The 20490-nt window shown below is 48.0% G+C and overlaps 1 protein-coding gene across 4 annotated transcripts in view; it reads right to left on the reverse strand.

The window, feature by feature from the left end:
- Nucleotides 1-20490, reverse strand: part of RASSF5 (Ras association domain family member 5) — a 109010-nt gene that overhangs the window by 46824 nt on the left and 41696 nt on the right. The window contains exon 1 of one of the 4 annotated variants that reach the window (XM_006137231.4): nucleotides 9709-10979. The exons of the other annotated variants lie outside the window; for them this stretch is intronic. Within the exon in view, the coding sequence (XP_006137293.2) occupies nucleotides 9709-9810 (102 nt within the window). The 5' untranslated portion in view covers nucleotides 9811-10979. Of the gene's footprint in view, nucleotides 1-9708; nucleotides 10980-20490 lie in introns of those variants that run through there. 4 annotated transcript variants of the gene reach the window in all.

The following is a 20490-nucleotide window of genomic DNA, read 5'->3' on the forward strand; positions in this document are numbered from 1 at the left end:
AGCAAGGACTGTCCCTTACTGTTGTGCATTTACAGTGCATAGCGTAACGGGGTTCTGACCTAAGCTGTGGCCCGTAGGTGCTGCTGCAGTAAATGTAGTGAAATAATTACATCAGGAACAATCCCGCACAGGCTGCTGACCTGTCAAGGAGCAGACAAGAGCATCTCACTGGGGCTTTTCCATCTCTGAAGTCCGTTCCACAACGACAACTGTGGTTTTATAACCAGTTTGTGACCTACCTGCCGACAGTGTCCCCAAGTCCACACTGTAGCATCTCTGCCATTCCAAGGGTGTCGGCACAGCCCCTCTATCATGGTGCCCAACAATGTTTGGGGCAGGAAATTCTGGGGCAAGTAAGAGAACGACCCACAAGACCTCAGCAGAAGGCAGAGCGCACGAAGGACACATGTCAAGGCAGCACTTTGGGGCAATGCACTCAGGAATGTCCTGGCAGACACAGCTGGAAGGAGAGACCAGCGTAACTGGATACACAAGCAATGGGTCTGTCACCTTTGCGGAACACCCCAGCCTGCTCAATTCTCCCCTGCCCTGAACCTCTCTAGGCCTGAAAAAGAGGTTAGTAACTTCGGTAACCATCATTTTGCTCCTGCTGAGGTGGCACATGGATGCCTTCCTGACCTATTCTCCATTGCTCTGCACCTTGCATCTTCATTTACACCAGTGTCAGGGTCAGTGCACGGTGGATGCAACACCCATGCCAAGGGCAGTCGCTACTCATGATGCAGTGGGAATGAATGAGCATGTATAACGGTCTCTGCCTTGATGCTGAATGTGCCTCCTGTCAGAGATGGCTGAGAAGCCGAAAAACTGAATCAACAGAGACCACAAATCCCCCTCTTCTTCTTCTTTGTATTGTGGTAGCACCTACAGGCTGCAGCTGAGATCAGGGCGGGCAATGATTTTTGATGGCGGGGGAGACAGTCCAAGATTTTGGTAAGTGGTCAAGGGCAGCACTTTTCTATGGAAGAGATGCTGAGTCTGGGATAGAGGTTGGGTGCAGAAGGGAGCTTGGGGTAGGGGTAAGAGTGCAGGAGAGGGTGTGGGGTCTGGGAGGGAGTTTGAGTGAAGGAGAGGTTGTAACCTGGGGCAGGGAATTGGGGTGCAGAGAGGCTTCTGGCCTCATTGGGGGTGTAGGAGCGAGTGCAGAGTCTGGTAGGGAGTTGTGACCTGGAGTAGGGAAGTAAGGGGGTATAGAGGGCTTGGGAGCAAATGCTCCCATCGGCTTCCCTTACTCCTCACAAAAGGAGAAGTACCAAACACCCTCTGAGTTTGATTTATTGAGTCTTATCTAGACTCGCTAAATCAAACTCCAGAAGATTGATCGTGGCATCAGCATCTTCCTGTTACTGTAGACCAGTGCTTAGTGAGTGTTCCTGTCGCTAAGAGCTTACAATAGGTAAGACAGACAAAGGATAGGAGAGGAAACCTAGGTGGAAAGAGGTGAAGCAACTTGCTCCAGGTCACCGGCAGAGACAGGAATACCACCCAGGTCTGGGACTCCAGTGACACAAGCCATTGGCCACACTTGTCTATTTGCCTAGAGGCAGCCCCTCCCACTGAAGGCTGCGACACATTAGTGGAGGCTGGAGCTGCTTCTGAGCATGCTCTCCCTGTTCTGTGCACCAAGAATCCAGTCTGCAGTTACTTACCCAGCCCTTTTCAAGAGACAGATACACATTAAAAGTCAAAACCAGGACACCTACCTTCCAAACATACATCTGATTAGTTCCAAAACTAATCATACAAGTGATCCCAAGAGTTATTATGCTTCCAGCACCAACAAGCTGTGCTCATCGTGTAAAACATATTCCAACAGTCCCTGCCCCAATGAGCTTCCAGTCAACCTCCCTAACACACACAGACATGCCTAAGGATAAACAGCTCTCGCCTACAAATTCTTTTAGGTTTCAACTGGGCAAATTGATCTTGACTTAAGAGATGTCTCCTCCTCTAACAGGTCAATAAGGTAACCATGTTCTTTGTTGCGGATCCCAGAGCACACAGTTACGCAGTCTGCACTGCGGTACAACTTGGTAACATAGCAACACAGCTCTGCACATCTCCATGGCAAACAGCTGAAAAAAGGATTTAATTTTTCCCCCTTTGTGACTGAAAAAAGACATGATGTGATGGAGGGTTGCGAGCAACTGAAATCTAAACAGCAAGGCCGGATCCCAGTTTTTCCATCCCTCTCCCTTCCCTTCATACCTCGTCCCTCCAGGTGAAAAGGTACTTCGTCCGTCTTTGGTACTTACACGGCTGCCATTTCATGAGTATCCAAGCACCTCGCAATCTTTCAATGATATTTCCTCACCACCCAATGAGGCAGGGCGGTGCTGTTCTGAAGGCTGCCATCTTAGCCAGCACAGCAGGGACCAAATCTGAGACCTCCAGTGCTAAAAGCAGGAGATGCCACAGCTTACGCTCAAGAGGGGCTGTAACACATTTGGGCACAGAGGATTACACAACCCCATTTCACAAAGAGGGAATTGAGGTCTAACTGACTTGCCTCTGGTCATATATGGAGTTGGTGACAGAGCAGGGAACTCAACCTCTATCTCCCAATATCCGAGCCACTAAACTATCCTTCCTCTCTCTTCCAGCTAGGGCTTGACACAAACTAATCCACTAGGAGACAAACCCCCGTGCGACTTATCCCCACATCGACATCACACATCCAAAATATCCAAAATAGCCACGTCTTCGCTGACGTTCGTTCCGACTTAGATATTCCACAACTGACCTCACATTTGCCAGCATCTGACCTATAGGGCGTGTGGGGTCCACACGCATGGGGCCACCTCAACTCAAGCCCAGCCATAAAAACTCTACTCCCGCAGAAGCCTCAGAAAGGCTCCTAAGTTTGTCTGACTGGGTTAGAGGAAAGTCCCTTCTGACCAGGTGGGACCACATTGTTGAGCTGCTGTCTCAGACTCTCTGGATAAAGAGAAGTTCAGTCTTTGGGGCTCTTTGTCAGTCTTGTCTCTACTGAACTCTTGACTCACAGGCAGCCATTTTCAACAAACGGGTCTTCTTTCTCTGTGTACTGAAGGGCAATTTCCCAGCACAGATGACCTGAAAAGTCTTCTGAGAACATTCCCCTTCACTAGGGCTCCAAGAGCGCAGTGATTCCAGAACATAAACTAATTCAGGTCTCTCTATTTAAGAGCATAAGAACGGCCGTACTGGGTCAGACCAGAGGTCCATCCAGCCCAGTGTCCTGTCTGCCAACAGTGGCCAATGCCAGATGTCCCCGAGGGGGGGGAGGAACACAACAGGTAATGCTCCGGTGATCCCTCCCCCGTCCCCCATCTCCAGAGAAACAGAAGGCTAGGGACACCATTCCCTTTGTGCCATCTTCCCCCACGACGAGTGGCGAGCACTCTAACGAGGTTTGAACAGCAGTTCTCAAAACTCTGGGTCGTGACCCCAAAGTGGACTGCAACCCCATTCTGAGCGGGGTTGCCAGAGCAGATTTGAGACTTGTGGGGGCCCAGAACCAAAGCTAAAACCCGAGCCCCACTCGGGCCTGGGGCCAAAACTCAAGCTTGAGGGCTTTAGCCCTGGGTGGCGCAGCTCAGGTTACAGCTTCTCTGCTCAGGCCAGCAGGGCTTAGGCAGGCTCAGGCTTCGGTCCCCCTTCCTGGGGCCATGTAGTAATTTGTGTTCTCAAAAGGGGGGTAACAGGGCAATGGAGTTTGAGAACCCCTAAGAACGGTCAGACTGGGTCAGACCTAAGGTCCATCTAGCCCAATGTCCTGTCTGCTGACAGTGGCCAATGCCAGGTGCCCCCCAGAGGGAATGAACAGAACTGCCAATCATCAAGTGATCCCTCCCCTGTCTCCCATTCCGAGCCTCTGACTAACAGAGGCTAGGAATATCATCCATCCCCATCCTGGCTAATAGCCATTGATGGACCGGTCCTCCATGAATTTACCTAGTTCTTTCTGGAATCCTGTTAAAATCCTGGCCTTCACAACATCCTCCAGCGAGGAGTTCCACAGGTTGATTGTGCATTGCATGAACCCCTGAACAGTATATTCTGTAACAACTGGGCAAGAGGGCGCTCATTATAGCTTCCTTTCATAAGAAAGGCACCAAGAACAATTCTGAGCCATCTTCATTACAAAATTAACTGCAGTCAGTTCCTGGGGTGGAGACCAAGAATGGTCCCTTGGAACAGGTTTTGCTTTGCTGTGCATTCTCCTCCTCCAAAAAAAAAAAAAAGTGGGGGAAAAAAGGTTAGTGGCATTTTCATATTTGCTAGCCAAGTCTCCATTTAACCGGCTCAAGTTGATATCGAGAACACAGAAAAATGTACTGTCCCACTGACCCCTGGTATCTTCCAAGCTGCTATTTAATAACCTCATGGTGCACTGTCATGCAGATGCACCCATAGCAACCAAAGGACAAGAGCATGTGGTTTCCCAGCTTGACACATAAGAGAAGCGAAGCAACCTGAGCTGGATTCTGCAGCTGCTGCACTTGTGGATTGATCGTGGGTTCCCACATGACTTCCATGTGTGGATAGGTTACGGAATCAGGCCCTAAGAAGGAAATCACATGTCTAATACAGCTGGCATGCTGACACCGCAGCTGCAATTTTCTCTATACCTCTGCCCCCAAGGCACCTGACACAGTGGAATTAAGGCTTTAGCAGTTACAGGTTCCCATACAGCCAAAATGAAGTGGGCTGGGTAGCAGCCCTGTGAATTCAACTCGATCAGAAACACACAGGAGAGCTGAAGATTTTGAAGGGTCATAAGGGCAGGGACATGATTTTGATTCATCAGAGCCTGAATCCCAGAGACTTATTTTACTTCTGTATCTGTGCAGGGGGTCTCCATTCTGTGCATCCATCCAACAAGGTGCAAAAAGGCGACAGGGAATAAAAAGGAGTCAGCGGGTGGGGCAGTTAAGTGCAGGAATCCTAAAGATCTTCTAAAGCATTTACAGCAAGGCCAGACTGCTTGAAATGAGTATGTGCAAAGGGGAAAGGAAAATGGGACTGATTTTAAGAAGCAAGTTATCACAGCTTGATCAGAATTCTGATCACACGATGACAGGAGGACAACAGATATGAATCATAATGTGGAAATGCACATTTTAGATCCGACATGGTGATTTCTCTATCCACACAATGTCCCCACGTCTTGTACTACTGGACTCCAAAAAGCAATTTTATTAAGTCCTTTAAGTACATCACATCGTTCTTTATACAGAAAGCTGGCGGAACCTGTCAGAGGGCGAGGTAAGAAAATACAGCACAGCAGAGCTGCAGCGGAAAATGCTACTAGGGAGACCCAAATGTGTGCTTTGAACAATGATGTTTCCAGTATTGTCTCTCTCATGCTGCCAGAAAAAAATCTGATGAAGTTACTGAAGAGGCAAGATTTCAAGCCGACTCTAGACTTTCTTAAATTGCCTTTTTGAAACATGGGCATTAACCGCTCCAATGGTTGGATTTTAATCTGTGCCTCCATTTGTTTCTCTCTCTAGGTCTGTGGTCTTGCAACTCCCCTTAACTACTTCAACTCTCTAGTACTTCGGATAAAGTTGATTTCTCCAGATTTTACACAATGCCACAGTCAGTGGAGAATGTCAGCTGTGGCTGGGCAAACAACATAACTTATCTGCATCATGGAGGTTTTTGTGAAAAGTCACAAGAGGTTCATGAAGGGGAATGAAATGCTTTAAGATCTTAGCCAGGGACATGCCAGCAGCAACTTCTGGGAGCAGTGCAGTGTAAGGCCAGGCAGGGAGTCGGCCTCAGCCCTGCTGTGCAAGCAAATGAGAGCTGCCCAAAGTAAGTGCCCTACACCCCAAACACCTGCCCCAGTCCTGAGCCCCTTCCTGTACCATAAGCCCCTCCCCACTCCCCTGTCCTGAGCTCCCTCCTACCCCCTAACTCCCACCTAGACCTGAGCTCCCTCACGCACTTCGACCCCCATCAGAACCCAAACCCACCCCTCACACTCTATTCCTATCCCCCGGCCTAAAGCACCCTTCCCCACTGTATACCCCTCAGTTCTGGCCCCACCCTGCAGTCTAGGGGAAGTCCTGAGCCACCCCCACCGGCCTGTAATCATTTTGTTTTAATTTAGAAAAAGGCTTGTATACAGGCCTTCCCCCTCAAAAGTCAAATAGCCTCAGGACCACAGAAGAGTTAATCCAGTGCTGGCAGGGTCACTGACCACGATCTCCCCAGCTCCATCCAAAGTCTCTCTTCCCACACCTCATAACCCTCTGCCCCGAGACCACCCCTCCCCTCCCTGCGCTGGTGAACTGCAGGGCTTTGTTTGGTACACTGCAAGATCACTTAAAAAAAAAAAAAGGCTAAGGGGAATAAAACTATATTAATAACAAAGCCAGAGGTATGGCTTTATATAGATTTTACATTCCCTAGAAACAAGAGGGGTTGCAATGTCTATAAGAAATTTAAAGTTACTTTCACCCCTGGTCCCAGCATTCTGCAAATCGATGCCTGGGCTGGTGTCAAGGCTGAAAAATGACTGCACCTGTTTCCCCTCTGTCATCTCCAAGGATGCTTGGGCAAAGCATTCCACCCACACCAACCGGCCTGTGCTTATCCAACAGCTTGTCTCTCATCTGCATCCCGGATGAATATAGTTTTGATGATTCACATTTACATCAGAGATGGGAGGGGACAAAAACTCATTAGCCTCATGCTACTACACAACTGTTCTTTACAGTCTGTTCTCTATGCCTTCCCTCCCCCACTCTCTCACGCAATGGAAAGCTCCCCAGGTGATCAGGGTCTTGCAAGTAGCAATTACCCTTTGGAAATCTCTTTTTTGTGGGGCCCTATTAGGCCTAAAGATTTATTCCTACCTACTTCTTGCCAAGTGTGATGGCTTGTTCCTTCAGAACTCCAGGAGCCAGCTCCAATCTTAAAAGGTTTAAGACTTCTCTGAACACATGTAAAATGCCCCTTAGTCACACCTTCAAAACAGGAAAGCCAAAAATAAGAGCCCCTATATCGCTAAAATGATCAAAAAACCAACCAGTCTCTTGATGACTTGAATCTAATGTATTGTAAAGCCAGACAATATATAACCTCCAATTTTTCTTCACTCAGTGCACAGCCAACCTGTGGAACTCCTTGCCAGAGGATGTGGTGAAGGCTAGGACTTTAACAGGGTTCAAAAAAGAATTAGATTCATGGAGGTTAGGTCCATCAATGGCAAATAGCCAGGATGGGTAGGAATGTTGTCCCCAGCCTGTTTCTTTGCAAGTGGGTGACAGGGAAGGGATCATGTGAGGATTATCTGTTGTATCCCTTCCCTCTGGGGCATCTGGCATTGGCCACTGTCAGCAGACAGGATACTGGGCTGGATGGACCGTTGGTCTGACCCAGTACGGCCTTCCTAGAAGATTTACCTGGAATTCCTCGGGTCCTTTACTCAGTTGTTTCTTGGAAAATGACAGTGTCCAGGCTTCATTAAAATCCTTACTCTGGGTGGGCCTGCTGAGGAGGGGTTCAGGCTGCAGCCTGCCCTGGGCTGAGAGGACGACCCCGCCCCTCTCAACAGCAGTGAGACGCGCCAGTGAGAAGCTTGGGGCCAGTGAGAAGCGCCTCCCCATGGCCACAACAGCTCCAGTGGGCCCAGCTGGGGGAGAGGTGCATGTCCCCTGGCTGTGGCAGGTTCAGGTTCATCTGCCCCTTGTTCTCCCCAGGCAGAGTGAGAAACGCAGCAAACCGAGCACTTTCCTCTCACTCCCCGACAAAGGGGAACGGGCGGCAAATCGGTGGGGAGAGGTGGAGCTTCAGACCTCAGCCCTTCCTACAGGGGCGACTTAGCGGTGGGAGGCTGGGGGCTGGGCGCAGTCCCGGATGGGGTGTGGTCTCCCTAGCCAGCCCCTTCCACCTGCCTGTCTCTTCCTGTTTCATTTTATGGGAAGCAATCCTATTCCTGGTACTTCCCATTTTCACAGGGCAACCAAACCCTGACCTTGCTTTAAGTCCTGTCAAGAGGAAGCTGCCTACCAAATTTGGTGGTCCCAGCTCTTACCATTGCTCTCAAATATACAGCAGATAATATGGTTTGCTTAGGCCACAATACTGTTTTAATCATGAACTATTTCCTTCCCACAATACAAGAAAGCTGTCATTTCAGATCACTTGACAGGAACTTCTCTTAATTTCCACCATGTTTGACACTTAAGAGAGCAACAAAGGAGAGAAAGCCAGTGCAATTAACACCCATCAGAAAGGAGCCCAGATAACACAGTGATGGGCACATATTTGGACAGGATAAAGCAGTGAATCAAAGAGCAGACTTATTTTAAAATTCACAATTCAGTATCCTGCCAGAGAAGAAAGAATTAAATAGCAAGTGAATGCACACAGGGATTTATATCATTATACAAAGATTTAGATATTTTGGGTCCCCTACACAAATGGATAATCAAATGGCAGTTTCTAAAAAATATCAGCAAAGGTTTCTTAGTTGTCAGTTCCTGACACAGATTTTTAATGGGGGATGTCCCATGTAAAAACCCCCGGGAGTATTTCTAAAAATTTTAAGATGAGTAAAATGAGACCCTCAAAACTATGGGATAATAGATTGCCCCACACAACAATTCACTCAACTGGATGTGTGTCAACAAAATAAACATTTTTAAAATTAATGTAGGGCTGTCCCCCCCCCCTTTTTTTTTGCGTCACAGAGAAAGATGAGACCCAAAGCACCTGCTTAGGATTATAACTTTGCAGTTTCAGACATGCAAATATGGCAGCGCCTTAGAGCGGAATTTCACCCCGATCATTTAAAATAAATTTTTCTTAAGTGAAAAAAGAAGAACTGCGACAGCGCCATGGTGCTTTCTTCTCTCAGGCTAACAGCACAGCGAAGATCAAACTTTTTGCAGCAGGAGAGGAAAATGGTGACCCAGTTCATGCTTCCTACAGAACATGTGAGCTCTGAACATTTTGGGGTTCTTTTTTCTATACAAAACCTCTAGTTCTGTAACAGCTTTCTCTTTTTTTTTTTTTTTAAACACCCTATGCTGCCTGGTGATTACAGATCTTCAGAGGGCTGATTTTAATTAAGTCCATATCAATATATGCAATTCTATGCACTATCAATGTTACCAACTGATGACAGTTTTGATGTCAAGATAAAATGGTAACAGAAAACATTCTCTTTTTAAACACACTTAAATGGACACAATTTAGCCCAGGTGCAAGACCACTGAGGGGAACAGAATTAGACCAGAGATGAATTTAGTCTATTAATTTTAGAAAACCTGCTGTCCCTGCAACATGCCTCTAAAAATCTAGATGATCTGCAACATTCTCTGTTGCATGTAACAGCACAGCCATTCTCAGCCTAAGGATTCTGACGGAGGCGGCGAGGGGAGGGGGTCAAAGGGTTCCAGACAGATCTTTTGGAGGGGATGGGGGTGGATATCTTGAAATGGAAAAGAGATAAAAGTGCAAACCACTGAACGAGCAAAGACATCCTGTGTACACAGAGGTGTAAGTCAGTGCCCCCCCCACCTCACTGCTCCGAGAGAGACTGTGACCCTATGAGTGCAAGCTGATGTTGACAACCCGGCACCTGCAGCCAGGCACGCACCGACAGACTTCTCTCGTTTGCGCCTTGCCAGGGAGACTGCTCCACCCTACACCCCCCCGGACCCCAGACAGTCTGACGGCTGTTACCTTGGCAGGGGCTTTACTCTGTGCACTCTGGAAGAAGGTGGTCTTGGCTGTGAAAAAATAATCTTCGAGGTCTTCGTCCAGGCTGCAGTACCCGCTGCTCATGCTGCACGGCCAAAGGTCATGGACCCACAGCAGACTGGAGACCCTCAGAACATGTGGGGCTCACCCGGGAGCGAGAGAAGCAGGTAAGCATAGGAGTCCTACCCACTGCAGCAGCAGTGTGATTTCCCAATCTAGTTCCTGACCATTCAGCAGCAGACCCGATTTCACATCCTTGCCTCTGCAACAGCTCCTTCTGCTTGTCACTCCGGCACTGAACCGAGGGATCGCTCTGTTCGAGCAGCCTTGCTGGGTTACCCGTCCCTCCTCCAACCACGTAAGGGCTGCTGGAGAACACAGAAGGCTCAGACCTGAGTGACTTGCTTCTCTCCTCACTCTCAAACTCACTCAACCATCTGTGTGGTTTAATCTCCTCCTATCTGCAAGCACAGTGGAGCTGGCTGTAAGAACACATCACCTCCCTCCCCATCCACCCCCCCTTTCCTGCCTGCTCTCAGTTCACACAGAGAGGAGCCTGGCCACTTCCTCTTGCAGGCTTTCGCACCCAGTTTTTGCAACTGGGCTCAAACGCTCAGCCTCTCCAGGGTAGAGTCTCAGCAGGTGTAAATCCACGTTGGTGGTGGAGCAGTGCTGATCTACGCCACCGGCTGAGGAGCTGGTCTTCTCCCTCAGGTGCCCTGCAATACCTTTCACCCAGGCGGGGACTGCGGTCAGAGCAATCCTGCAGCCTTTTAAAAGTATATTGCTGTCGAAAGCCAGCTTAGTGTGCTCTTCCAGGTAGCTATCCTGTGTGGCTTAATTCATTTACAGCCTTCCTGGAATTAAAGCAGTAAGAACAAGCTGAGCTGGGTTTTCACTTGGCTCAGCGACTATTTAAATCGTTTTGTACCGAGAGACTCCAAAGACAGGGGACGCAAGGGATCAGAAACTCAGAACACCATTAAGCACAAGACCAGAAACCTTGGTTGGGGACTCTACAGGCTGCTACCACAGCACGAACAACAGACACCACGGTGGTGGATGCAGGATGGAGACTGCCGACTGACATTTGAATGCATGAATCAGCGTGTGCCTCGGCATTCTGCAGATAATTTTAGAACAGCCAGGATGATTTCAGCGAGGCGGACACAAAAATGAGGCAGTTGGGATCAAAACCTTAGAAAGCAGCACTCAGCTTGCCAGGTTAGACATTTCAGTGTGTCAACTGCTGTCCTGACACCAATGTGTTACAATGATTCTGTGGCTTCAAGGAAACCTTGTGGGCAACTGCATCACTCCCCCCTCTGTCCACCTGGCAATCCCCCCCTCTTTCTGCAATTCCCAGAACAGAAATTAGAGATGGAATAAACCTATTAAATCTACTCTGTCCCCCACTCCTCCCTCCACCCGGCCACTGCAGTGTTGCTGGATTCAGGGTTGTGTGGCGGGATCTGGATTTAAAATGCCTCCCCCTCCCCTTCCTCAATCTCTCTCAGAGGTGAAGAATCTGAATATTTAGATGGAGACTTGCAAAGATAAGGCCTAGTCCCCTCCCCACACACACACAAAATCTAATCCAGTGTTTCTTAAATTTTTTAAGATGGCGGAACACCGAACAATTTTTTTTATGAGTAACACCAAGAATTTTTTCTTGAGTGGGGGGGAAAAAAAGGGTTGAGGGAAGTTATGGATCAAAAAAGTCACCTGCCCCTTTAAGGGTGGCCATTTTGAACTCTGTTGTTCTCCGCAGCACACCTCCAACTGCCTCTGCTGCGGAACCCAGTTGAAGAAACACTGATCTAATCCATGCAACTAAAGTAGATATACTTACTGCAATGTCTTCCCTCAGATAAGATGGCTGGGGGGCTTCTCTCCTGTCAACTCTGGCTACCCTTCTCATCCTGGGGGAGCACTGGAGTTGACAGGAGAGTACTCAGAGATTGATTTATCATGTCTAAGCAGATACAATAAATTGATCACCAGTGGATCGATCATGTAGTGTCCATCCACCACCTAATGTAAACAAACCCTACGTTTTAGATCTATAAACTTCCACCAAACTGAAGCTTGATTCCCTCAGTGACTGATCACTTGAACCAATGGGAGTTGAGGATGCTTAGCAATTCATCAGATTGGGTCCATAACTATTTTGTGACATTGGGTGGAAGGTTACATTTTGACCTAGTCGGAAAATAGGAAAGCATTAACTACAAGCTTTGCAGGGTTAGTGAAAAAACCTTTAAGTCAGAAACCAGTTTGATATTAATAAGCCTCTCGATAGTAAAATGCTAGTGGTCAATGTAGGACTTAGGTTTTTAGAAGATGAGATATTCCCCATTTATAACACATTTTTTTGCATAACAGGGAAGGGTGGGTAGAGAAGACTAGTAGGGAAAATCCCTTTTGTTGCTGTTGTATCTGTTCTCTAGCTGTAAATATTTAAATACAACCCAGTCTGGGAATTTATTTTTCCTTTCTATATAACTTCTGTGGTTTGCAATATTTCATGCTCAACAGGGGCCCAATACAACTTCCACTGAAATTTACTGCATTTGGATTAGAGCCTAACAAATAAGTGACATATTTGTGCATCTTTCAAGACATGTTATAGACACCAACATGCTCATTTTAAATTTAGATAATTTCTCTCTCACACACACACACCCCTCTCCATCCATCTCCTTTTCAGGATCTAATTCTCACTGCCATGGTGTTATTGGAGTTTAGCAACAAGAACTGGAGCTGGAAAGCAGGCGCTCTCATTTTTATTTCCAATTTCCCTGTTGATTTGTGCATATGTAAGCAAGCCGCTTCATCTCCCAGCATCAGGAAAACAGCCTAACGCTGCCTGCTTCACAAGGCTATGAACGTTCACCACGGATTTTAAGAGCTTTGAGATCCTCAGATGAGCATAAGTGCCACCATTATTCTAACATTCACACGCATTCAGTTACAGCCAAGTGCAAACAACTTTGCATACATTAAACTTCCTCCCCCTAGGACACTTTACAGATGGAGTTTTAGGATCTTACATTATTTATATGGCACCTGTTGCCATGGCACCTGAGCAATTCACATTTGATTTCAAATCAACAAATCTGAGTCACTCTCCAAGTGGGCAACTCAGGGAGCTTACGGAGAGCCAAAAAGCCAGGGTAAGCAGGGTAGCTTTGCAGCACGCCTGCAGGCCACTGGCCTACTGGAAGGAACGCCAGAAGGAGCCAGTGCTACATATTGACACGACTCATTGAGAATGCCCCAGCACCTGGAAAGTTTGACTCTAGCAACGGACTGCAAGAGCCTCCCCTTGTGCCAGGCAGGATCCAGCTCCATCTCTGAACGCCCAAGCTGGGAATGCTTGACAAATGACAGCCCTCCATGTTAATATGAACTGTAGTTCGGCGGGAGGTGGTCTCGGAGCTGCCAAGTGCAAATGAAACATGTGTTACGGGCACAGAGATGTCGTACCGTTCTGACACAAAGCAGCATTAAAAATCGCTCGGGTGCAGCAAAGACAACACATCAGACATGCAGCCCTGCTCTTGTCTGCTCTCACAGAGTGCACGTCGGGGAGGAGGGGGTAGTTCTGCTCAGCTACACAGAGAAAATTCTCCCCTGGAGGCATCTTCTTTAAGAGGGCAGGAATAAAACAACAATGTTCCAAGGTTTGTTTCTTCCTCTGCTGGAGGAGATGATACAATGTGGTGGGGGAGAGCATGTAAAATTTACAATGAAGCAACGAGCTTTAGATCATCATCCAACTTAGAGCTATATACTACCCTCTAGAGGTGAAATGGACCCTCAGTCTGCATTATAAGGTCTGTCTGGTCACCATTTTCAGTCCTATTCTGAGGTCCAAAAGTTGGGCTTAACTTGTGCATACATCTTGTTGGGGCCTCAACTGAAGGACGAATTCCTCCCGTGGTGTGGGAAATGACTGTTGAGGCCACTGCAAATCGAGTGAAGTCAGGGCAAAGTTTGGGCCTCAGAGAGGAAAATAAATATACAGTTAACTATTCAAGTATTTGACCATGCAACTTGTAACAAAATCAAATGCAGCAGCTGTTTTCTCACCATGTCGAATATTTCTCACTGGGGAGAACTGAGTGAGCGACGACTTTCTGGGGGCAGATTTTTTTTTTTTAAAAAGACGCTCTTATGCTGTCTATACAGAGACCTGCATATCACGGATCCAGCGCACAAATGAGCCTAAATACATGCAAAGGTATGTACAAAGCAAGCAGCAACTCTGCTAGCAGTGTTTGGGTCAGCATTTTCTTGTTGCATATACTTGGTGGCAAGGATGGAATGCAAAGAAATGAATGCCAGACGACTCCTCAGCTGAGGTAAATGGCGATAGCAACACAGAAGTCAAGAACTAAGCAAATGTACACCAGCCTCACAGTTGCCCTTCTGGATGTCACCAAAGTTTCGGAGATCCCTCCCTCCCTATGATCCACGTTCTCCCAAATCCTTTCATCGCTCAACTGAAATGTCTGCATCACAAAATCACCCATTCCCCTCCCCTTCGCCCCCTCCCCAAGCTTGTGCTTCCCCTTCCTGCCAGCATCTGTAAGGAAATCCTTCAGTAATTGACCTGCCCAAAGGGGGAGAGGGGGAAGCATCTCCTAGCTATGGAGAGATCCAAAACCTAAGTCCAGGCTAATGAGATGGGCAGAAGATATGGAGATTACTGTCTTCGCTTTAAGAAATCTGCATTGTCCACAAACAGTGAGAACAGAAAGGCAGGTCAATCAGAGAAGGCAAATCAACAGCACTTACATTTAATATTAAATACTACAGTAGCTCCAGTAAGGATCAGAAACTCCCTTGTACTGGGAGCTCTGGGTCAGGACACATCTTCCAATATATTTTAGAAACGTGCATCTATCTGTCTGTGAGTGTTTGTTCAAGAACTCCTCCTACACAGTAAGAGCTAGGACCACCAAGTTTGAGATGCAGCTTCCTCTTGTGCTAACTTAAAGCAAGGTCAGGGTTTGGTTGTGCCTGGAAAATGGGAAGTGCTGGGAATGGGCCTGTTTTCCATAACATGGAAAGGGAGGGGACATGCGATACTGAGAGCCACTCCCAATGAGCACAGGGAGAGATATACTGCAGAATGACCACTAGGGGCAGCTGCACCACCAGAAGAGTGACCAGTAACCACCTTGCTGCAAACCCTCCCCTCCTCCCTCCCCCCCAGCCCTTGGCTGCAGCACTGGGGGAAGGGGAGCCCCTGCTGGCCAGGAGAGCAAGGGAGCGACAGAAAGCCCCACCAGCTGGGTGGAGGAGAGAGAAAGCCCCACTGGATGGGTCCACCTGCACTGAGTCCCTCCTCACGTCCCAATCCTCCCTCTCATACCCCCCACAACCCTAGCAGGGATGTAGTTGACTACTCGCTGCTTCCCCTTCCCCTTCGCTGCCTCTGTATCAGAGGCAGCAAGGGGGGGCAGGACAAGAGCTAGTGCTGGGGAGGAGCTGGCTAAAAAGCCTCTATCAAAAGCAAAGGGGGAGGTATAGGGGAGGCTGCTCCAGCAGTAACCCTGTCTGTGGGGGTCACAGTGGGGAACTGGGCCCTCCGCAGACAGGGGCTGCTGCCAGAGCAGCCCGTGCCCATGGCCAGCCGGGCTGCTGTGAACAGGGGCTGCTGGACCTGGCGCAAACCCGGACTGAGCAGTTCTTGCTCGCGCAGGTCCGAGACCGCTGCTCCTCTGCATTTTAACTGTGGTAAGAGCCTCTTACTACAGTTAAAATGCAAAGGTGCCGTGGTTCTGGAGCGAGCATCCCCTTATCGACTACACAATTATCAAAATACCTGTTCCTTAACACCCTTAAACCCGAGGTGCCTGCCCTCAACTCCTCCTCAACCCCCCACACTGACTGCTACCCCCCTCCATATCCCCAGCCCCCTGCCCTGCTCCCCCACACATCCCCAAGGCCCTGCTTTGACTCCTGGACCCTGCTAGCCCCCAGCCCTTAAGGACCCAGGCAATGCTGAGTAAGTTTTCTAGTCGTATATTTTACTAAGAATTTATAATGTAAGACCTCAGTTTTGCAAACACTTAACATGCGCAGGGAAGGGATGGGATGGGAGCACAAATGGGGAAAGCCCTTTCCTGGACAAGTGGCTCTTAGGGGGGGAAGGGGAAAAAAGGGGGGGGGTGGACCCAGACCTGCTCCACACTAGCACACATCCAGATAGCAGAGCTGCTCTAGCCCCCAGCCAACCAAAACACAGAGCCAAGCTGTCCACACGCACACTCCTTCAACCCCATCAAACTCAGACACCCACCTCACCCCGAGCCTCTTCCAGCACAGCCTGCCCCACCCTCTCCCCATAGGTCCTTTGTCCCGGGGAGCCCCCTCGGGACACCCACCCTGCTACTGCTCCCACCAGAGCAGAAGATTTACCTGAGACAAGTGAGAGAGTGGCTCTGTCCTCCCTGACCCTGGCTGAGCTGGCTGTTGTGCTTCCCTTCCTGCTTAGCTGGCTGGCCCCAGGTAAGGTCATCTGAGACTATTCATATGCACCCCCCTCAGCACATCGCCCTGGGCGACCACTCTGGTCTAAGGCCAGCAGTGGCTTAGGGCCTAAAATATGAAGGCTTAACAACATGCCATGTATTAACTATGCGCTAAGTAGTTGCTATCCCTCGGATTTCACTAGCTCAGTTACATTTAATCACCATGTTTATTGCTTGCCAATGCTGAATCACTTTTAAGGTGAGTTGGCAGCACATGTTGCAAAAAGATTTTTCCACACCGCACATTAAACAGCTCATCATGAACAAGTTCCGTATCTCTTCCTGGTGCACGGATATACTTTCTTCATCATATTTCTTCCTTCATGCTCTTCTACTTCCTCTCAGGAGCCAACACACTACATGACCAGAAGAAACACATGACTGGAACCTAGTTCAATTTGACAGGTCAAGATTCAGCAGCAAATATGAGCTTGCAACTCAGATCTCTCTCCTGTCCTTTCCCATCCTTTGTTGGCCTGCAGAGAGACACTGGCAGACCTCCTGTACTTTCCAGGACACACGAATCAAATCACCACCTTAAAAAAAGTGATTTTCATTACAAAAGGTGTACTTCATAAAGCAGACTTGGTTGCTAAATGTTACAGAGCAACTAAGGAAAGCAAATTAAAACAGAGAAAATCTCTGGGAATAATTCTTAGATGGTAAATGGGGAGGGGAGGCATAGATTCACACAGAACAGTTCAAACCAAACCACAAAATAAAGAAAATACCCTGATCGCAACTAAATTCACTTTTCCCCCTTTATTTACTCATGATCTTCTCTTTATTCAGTTCACTCCCATGCCGCGAATTCCTTGGAGGCATGGAAGTCCTGCCTGGGTTTAAATCATTCTGTCTCTCTCAACTCCTGGTTAAACTCTCCCACACAAAAAAAGCAGGCAAGGTACCTTACACAATTCAAATTTCAGCACTTGATTCCTATTGATTCTTCTGGCTTCCTGCCAACCCCCTTGCTAGCTACCTGAATTTAACCCCATAGTCAACAGGTGCTGGCCAGCACTCCTCCTATCCATTACAGAGCCGCAAGGGCTGGGGAGGGGGAGAAGGGGTGTCTACTTCTTCCCCTTGTACTTGAGGCTGTGGGCGGCCAGCTCCCAGGTTAACTGGTACCCAGAAAGCATCCCCCGATTACCTGTTCGCATCCCTAGTTTATTACCAAGGTTTCCTCTTCCCCCAAAGCATCTAAATCCAACAGCTTTACTCTTGTTTTGTTCAATGCAAACTCTTGTTTTGTTTCTGACAACTTTGGCTATGGAGAGAGAGTGAGCTAACATACTGGCCAACAAGTCCTGTCAGAATACGGTCCGAACAACAGATCTGCTATTTTCAGCAGGTGATTGATATCAGAGAACATCTCCCTCCTCCTTGCTAGATTCTCCTCTCTCAGGGAGTCTGTTGCTTCCAGTGCAGAATGGATTAGGAACTTTCATGGGAACACATAAGAAAAAGAAAGACAACCGTGTTGCTGCAGCAAAGTTTTTCAACGAGCAAGTAGAAAATATAAATCCTAATCCCTGAGTGACAGTTTGAGCTAGTTTTATAAATTTCCATTTGTTGAAGCTTGTATGGGGGATGGACAGGGTGGGGCGGGGAGGGGAAGAACTTCTGTTGTGTCACTGAAAGCTCCTCCCTTTGGGCTGGACTAAGAGAAAAGCACCATGGAAGTGTCAGAATGATGAATTGCCCCGATACGCAGCCTCTGTGCCGATTATTAGAGCTATCAATAATGCACAGGCTGTTTTGTCACTCTGAAGATGAAACAAGCCTTTTTGTACACATTCTGACTCAGTGGAAACCTGATCTGTTTGAAATAGACTGTAGAAAGAGGTACTCTGCTATTAAAATCTTTCAAGGCTCAGTGGAGAATCTTGTTGGAAGCTTATTTCAATGCAGAACTTAAAAAGAAAAAAAAAAGTAAGAAAGCAAAAAACTTGCTCCCAGTAAGTCATATCCCAATTTAGACCCCTTCCATTTGCTTTGGAGACCAGAATGATTTCCAAGCTCAAAGAGAGCAGAATGAGAGAGACAGCAATACAGTTTGCATGAAAAGTTCCACTTATTTTGCTTGAAATAAAAGAGGTGGAGAAGTTAAATGACAAGTTCATAGAGTGACATTCAGACCTACATAGCAGACTTCACTGCTGCTTAATCCTTGTGCTAGCTCTCTGCACAGGGGAGGAACACACCCCAAGGAGCCTGCGGCAGCACCAAATGAGAACATATTATCTCCTGGCTCTTGGGCCCGTGTTCCAGAAACTCCCATACGTCTGCGCTAAAAGGCCCATCCACTGGATCCTGCCATGCCAATTTGGTTTGATTTACTTGAACTAGGGACCACCAAATGAAATGAAAACAAACAAAAGGAAGTCTTTCTTCATGCAGCACACAACCTGTGGAACTCCTTGCCAGAGGATGTTGTGAAGACCACAACTTTAGCAGGGTTCAAAAAAGAACTAGATAAAATTCATGGAGGACAGGTCCATCAATGGCTATTAGCCAGGATGGGTAGGAATGGTGTTCTTAGTCTCTGTTTGTCAGAGGCTGGAAATGGATAACGGGGGAGGGATCACTTGATTCCCTGTTCTGTTCACTCCCTCTGGGGCACCTGGCATTGGCCACTGTCAGAAGACAGGATGCTGGGCTAGATGGATCTTTGGTCTCACCTAGTATGGCCGTTCTTATGATCTTATTTTAAAATCACGAAAAAAAAATTGAGAGAGAATTGATTATGGAAGATTCACAATTTTACAAGCAGTTAATGGGGAGAGCAGGGGGCGACAACCATCTCAAAAGAAGCTTTCAAAAGTGATTAATTGTCATGTTTGCAAAATATATCCTGCTCATAATTCTCCGAGGCTGCAGCTTCGGCTGCACAACAACACACAGTTAAATATTTGCCTCCTGAATAATTAATGCAGTGAATACTTCCAACCGCCCCAAACCAGGAACTTTCAACCCAGCAAAATCCACATCAGCAGAAACCCTGGAGGGCCAGCCAGTGCGTATAGAACATCCTTTTAATGTGTGTAGTCCCCATTTACAGTTTTGCACGAGTACATGCAAAAGAGCTGAGCAGGCTGGCCTGGTGCCTAGCTGTCTAAAAGGAATGACAAATCACTTTTCAGCTACAGTCCGTGGTTGAGAATGAGACTGGAGATGTCACATGGCCCTGGCTGGATTCTAAATCCCTGGTCATAGAGAATGAACTTGCTCTTTGAGTTAATGGGCTTCTGGTTGCTGCAGATAGCTGGCAGGGCAGCAGCTGATAAGTAGGGGTTTATTAATCACCCCCTGCCCAGAAAGACAGCTCCTGCATACATTGATGAATTCACGAAGCAGAGGTCTTGAAGGAACCCAATCTGTTCTACACAGCGGAATATACATTCATGTGGGGAATCATAGAAGTGTAGGACTGGAACAGACTGGAACAGATTTCAAGAGATCATCTAGTTCAGTCCCCTGCCCTCAAAGGCAGGACTATGTAATAACTAGACTATCCCTGACAGGTGTCGATCTAACCTGCTCTTGAATATCTCCAGTGATGGAGATTCCACAACCTCCCTATGCGATTTATTCCAGTGTTTCACCACCCTGACAATGAGGAAGTTTTTCCTAATGTCCAACTTAAGCCACCCTTGCTGCAATTTAAGCCCAGGTTTAGCCAATGCCCCTCTGTTATGTATACCTGTAGGGCAGAGGTAGACAATTTTTGCAGGGTGGCCACTTACTGAATTTTGATACTGATCATGGGCTGGGTCCACCCAAAGAAGGGGCGGGGCCTGGTGCAGAAGGGGTGGAGAGATGAACTAGCCCCGCCCCCTGAGTTGTCCGGTGCCCCTAGGCATTGAATTAAAAACATAGCAAAGGGCTCGCAGCTTCCAGCCCCGCAGCTACCCCATGGCCCGGCAGCCGCCTAGGGCTGCTGTGGCTATTGAAAGGACTCGCAGCTCCAGCCCCTGCCAGGGGAGCACCACAAGCCATGAACCACAGAAATTCGATTCTGCTGACTGAGCCACTGCCTGGAAATTTAGTGGCAGGGGCAGCAGGATATAAAGAGAAAGTGGCCAGAGACAGTCCACAGGCCGGATCCAAATGTTAGTTGGGCTGGATCCAGCCTCCGGGACGTATCTTGTCCAGCCCTGCTGAAGGGAACATTTTGACCTCCCTGAACATTCAGTAATGGATGCCCAACAGGGCC

Source organism: Pelodiscus sinensis, chromosome 27 (genome assembly GCF_049634645.1).
Source record: "Pelodiscus sinensis isolate JC-2024 chromosome 27, ASM4963464v1, whole genome shotgun sequence".
NCBI lineage: Eukaryota > Metazoa > Chordata > Testudines > Trionychidae > Pelodiscus > Pelodiscus sinensis.